The 5,023-nt window shown below is 37.4% G+C and overlaps 1 protein-coding gene across 1 annotated transcript in view; it reads left to right on the top strand.

Annotated features, from left to right (window-relative positions):
- SPAG17 (sperm associated antigen 17) overlaps nt 1-5,023 on the top strand; it is a 235,151-nt gene that overhangs the window by 38,020 nt on the left and 192,108 nt on the right. The window contains 2 exon segments of the mRNA XM_006164886.3: nt 1,640-1,780; nt 2,391-2,477. Of these exon segments, the coding sequence (XP_006164948.1) occupies nt 1,640-1,780; nt 2,391-2,477 (228 nt within the window).

Raw genomic sequence — 5,023 nt, 5'->3', positions numbered from 1 at the left:
GGGATCTTGGGCACACACGCACACGTGCCCAGGGTGAGTTTTAAGCCACCGGGTCCGGGACGTGAACCGCAGTCGACTACATGGGAGTCCAGCCACATAGCCATTACGCTAACTGCTGGTCCCGACAAGGGTTTAGTTTTGACTAAAGGAGCAGACAAGAGAAAGAGAGGCTTCCTTCCAATGTAGGGAAGGACATTTTGTGATAATAGAATTGTTTTTCCAAGGCATACATTATAAATACCTTATCTTGCTTTTTAAAATCAGAACTTTTAAAAAACAGATGCTCAGTGGTCTTCCTATGGTGAGTAAACAGGCAAAAAGAATGCTGTAAACTCAGTATTACAGAAGAAAGCACTTGAAATCACACCTACTTGCATACACACACACACACACACACACATGTGCACTCTCTAAATAAAATACATGTTTTTATGCATTTACATGTGTTTTCTTGTTTTGGTGATAGCATTGAAAATTGAGTGGGTCTTGTTAGATAGCAAGTTTCCATGGAGAAAAATCAGGATTTAAGGACAATCACTATTTGATGATAAGAAAGAATTCACACTAAGGTCATTTCTCCCACCTATACCCTAGTTCTGTCATCAGCTGATTGTGAGCTGGACAGAAAACAGAGGAAACCACATAAAATTATGCATTTCATTAAATTGTGTGACCTTTATAAATCTTTAAAACATTGATTTGGGCTCCGCAAAGAGGTCATTTTATTCTGTTTGAATCAGATCACTAGAGAGGAGCCAGAGGGAAGCTTATTTATTGCCTTATCTACCTGTTTATTTATAAATGGGAAAACTAAGGCCAGAGAAGTCATATAGCTAGCAGCCCCCCCCCATTCCCTCTCTTTTTAATGTCTTTACTGCGCTAGTTTGTTCCATCTCCCCTTTAGAGACCCAAAGCATGAGTCCTGATTTGCATTAATAAATTTCTTCCCTGAGGTCACAGAGTGACTAATGAAGTGAGCTTTGGCCTTAATCTACCCTACCCCTCAGGATTGCTTCTTCCTTGCAGACAATATAATTACAATAAACAGAGAAAAAGAGACTACTGAACACAATTACTGTTTTTGATAACTCATTTCTTTAAATTATTTGATGTAAAATTTTATGTCCAAGTGAAATATAACTTCTTGGGAGTAGAAAAGTCCATTTCCAGTTCTCTGGAAATTCATTCGTGTTACCCAACACTTAACAAATAGATTCTGAGCTGCTTCTAGATTTTTAGCCCTGTTTAGAGTCCTTAGGCTATACCACATCTTAATGTATATTTGTGACAAAGGGATGATCTATTGCTTTCCAGCACCAAATTTTTCTTGAACCAACAGTCTAGTGAAAGTGTCATCTTTTGAAATTGTCTTCCTTAAAATAACAGGCCTAGTTTCTCAATAGCACAAAAAAAAAAAAAAAAAAAAATTTGTTTTATTGGTCAAATTGCATGAAATTTGGCACAATACTGCCGCCTTGTGGCTCCTGCAATTAGAGAACCATGTGTACCTCAAGGTCAACCCTGTCCATTAAGATAAAGATTTATAGAAAAATTATCCTGTCTTTCAGTGCAATCCTTTGACACAAAATTATCTCATGAGGAAATATTTAAAATATGATTCCTTCTTATTTTGTAACAGAATGACTGGAAGGCCTCCATTGCATTTGTGGTTGGGAAACGGATTGAAGATGACCTTCTCATTCAAGCCCTCACCCTGGCTGTCCAGGTCCCTCAGCGTAAACTCTTCAGTATCGTATCATGGCAAGACATTCTCCAACAGGTACTTGTCCCTTCCTACCTCAAAGCACCTTGCACACAGTTTTACTTAAAATAATAGAATAAAATTACAACCTAAAGTCATATTCTTAGCCTGCTTTGTAATTTTTTGTGAATTATCTAAAAAAAGAAATTTAGCTAGAGTAATTTGAATTGTTTAATCTGAAAGAATTCCTTTTTGATCATTAATGGTGCCTATTTAACATCCATTCATTTGACAAAGACTTCTGTGGCCATATCAGGCTTTATGGTAGGTTCAGTGAGGAATTATTTAATAAAAGATGAAATAATATTAAAAGACTATTTGAGACTAGTTAAGGTTTCATGGAAGTACATTACTAATTGGTAAATGAAGTTTACAGAGAATCATAGCTGTCAGAGGTCAGTAGAGGAACAATAACGTAACAAAGCCCTGTCAGATGGCGCACGCCCAGATGATGACTAACAGCTTAGCCAAAATGACTATATGTATTTCACCTATTTGATGAGTACCTCTTTCTTGGTAGGTTCCCCAACCCCCTCAAGCCACCTAGGTATTTGAAAGTTACATGAATCTATGTAAGTATTCTTTAAGTCTTTCTTTTTCATTAGAAATAAACTTCATTTTCTTACAGATCAATGAAATAGATACTCTTATTGGACATGTTTCATCTAAAAAAGGGAAAAAAAACATAGGCAGTAATGCTCCCTTATTTTATGAGGTAAGTGAAAGTGCTTATAAAAGAGATTTTTTTCTAATTCTTAAAAAATAAAAATTGATGTAATAATGTGGTCGTCATATTTTTAATTTAATTCGTTTCTTGAAAAGTAAATTCCTGTTCTTCATTGGAGATGTTTGTTCCTAATAAAGGGCACAGAGCAATAGCCTTCTTTTTAAGAAAATCTGCTTTAGGTATAAAATTGTCCCAGATTATTTCTACCATGCATCTAATTGAAAACTATAACTGAGAAACATTAATATATAAAATAGTTAGCTCAAACTTTCTCATGGTAATTAGTGAGTATGTGAGGTATTAGAGGCAGTCATATTATTAGTGTATTAAAATGTGTTAGATTCACCCCCCCAAAAAAAAAAAAGTCCCAGAAAGCATTTCTTGTATAAGACAGAGGCACAGCTAGAATCATTTTCTATTGGTTTGGGAACTTTGTGCACAGTTAACGTCTCACTTCAATCAATATGGAAATAATGGTACCTTCAGACTAATGGTCCACTCCATTTCTAGCCACTGCTTAAAACAAAGCCTGCCTTGGCTGACCCAGTGAGCTCATGTAAAGGACTTAGAACTCATGCTCAGTATGAGGGGATTTCCTCACACCCTGCCTTGTTAATATCTTACAGCTTACAAGACTATAAAAAATCCAGTGATTAATTAGAATATCACTTAAAATTTGTCAGGCACTGTTTTATGGCTCACCAGATATAAAACATAAAGATTTTTGGGTCTTTTTAAGACAAACTTGTTTTCACTTTATTCCAGTGATGACTAGTAAAGTTTTTATGCGTCTCAGGTCCTGGGATGATTCCATAAGGGTCTCTTTAGAGTTGTCTAAATACTATCAGAACGAGTTTCATTGGATGTATTCACAATTGGCAGTACTGTGAATTTTATAGCATTAACTCATGTTACATTGCTCTCACTGTCATGGCAAACTTATTCTGAGCTGTTGGAGTCAAATACCACACTTTTATTTTTTTTGTTATGATATCCTGGATATATGTGCTCCAGTTGAAACATTACGTGACACCTGGATTTAAAGTACTGGAATTTTTCTTCTGAAGTGGCCATAGAAATCCATGGCCAATTCTCAGGTCTGGGATCAATTAGCCCCCCAAAGGATTCTTTCTTCTTCAAAGATGCTCAGTAAAAATCAGAGATGATAACAGACCGGTTTTGACATCTAATATGGACAGGCATTTTGACTTGGATGTGGGATAGCACCATGCTACAAATTCAGGGGTACGTTAGAAAGCCATTCCTCTCCAATATGTGCTGTGACTCTTGGTTGCATGTTCTTTGCTCAGGGGAGGTCCATTTCACATCTGGCTCTATCACATTCTTCCAGAGGAGCATTTGGGCAATAAGCCTCCCACACCCACTCACATGCCCTTTTCTGAATGGTTCCAGAAGGAAAGGGAAGGCAGGGTGGAGACCATGAAGACTGGACCTTGGGGGCACCAGACATTCATTAACGTCAAGTGCTATGGCAAAAATGATAAAGAATGTAAAACAAATTCAGGCTTCTGGTGAGCATCAGCCAAGGAGAGGTTGCACATCTGAAGAGGGGCACGTTTTCACTCCGTGCTTATAGCCTGTTCAGGAGGTCTGTCATCTGGTACCTCAAGTGAGTGGTGGCTATGAAAGAGGCCCAGAAGCCAAAATCTTTTGGGACTTCTGGACCTTCAGGGTGTGTGGACAGTCTGCTCATAAGTCTATTTCTGTTTAAGTCTTGTATGGTCTTTAGCAACTAGGATGTTTGCTGTGGGTAAACTCCTTGACAATCTATTTAGGAGGTTTTACATTTTTTTTTTCTCAAAGGAAATGTTATAAGGGGAGGAGGTGGAGAGGAAGACATCATCTAACAACGTTGCTTATGTTACATGGGAAGTACATAAGCAACAATGTGCATGAAGTCTTGTTTTGTTTTAGACCTCCATTTTGAAAGGAGAACTCAACATGTCATAAAGGCCATACACTTAAACACTTACACTTCTGCTGGTAGGTTATGCTCATTGGCCTTAAATCAGAGCCCAGTCATTCTTACTTTAAGTATAATTCTACCCAATTTGACTTTCTGGTTTCTTAGCCTGAAGTTGATTAGAAGCAGCAAATTAAAGTGTGACTTCACTATAGTGCAGTTCATCCGTGAGTAGTAAAACAATGTCAGAACCGCCTTACATATTTCCAGCAACGACTTGAAATGTCTGGACCAGCAGAGACCACATTCCTAAGTGATTTGCTCAAGTTTTCATTTGGATGGCTTGGTGTTGTGTACACACAGCCTCATTTTGGAATTGTGTAATTTCCCTTGAAACCTTAGAATTTCATCTAGCCATGATATTGTATATATGAGAGAGTCTTTATTTATAAACCATAGTTCTTTGAAAACCTGCTTAGATTTGTGCTAATGTAATTCCACAGAAATGCAGGCTATAGCTCATTTATCCATTCACCTTCCCTTTTTGGAAACAACATTTTTCTCTGGTAGAAACTATCTCAAGGTCTCAGGTGAGAATCGGAAGACAATA

The sequence above is a fragment of the Tupaia chinensis genome, unplaced genomic scaffold (assembly GCF_000334495.1).
Source record: "Tupaia chinensis unplaced genomic scaffold, TupChi_1.0 Scaffold143755_1, whole genome shotgun sequence".
NCBI classification, from domain to species: Eukaryota; Metazoa; Chordata; class Mammalia; order Scandentia; family Tupaiidae; genus Tupaia; species Tupaia belangeri.
The sequence above is the reverse complement of the archived record's forward strand: the minus strand, read 5'-3'. Positions and strand labels throughout refer to the sequence as shown.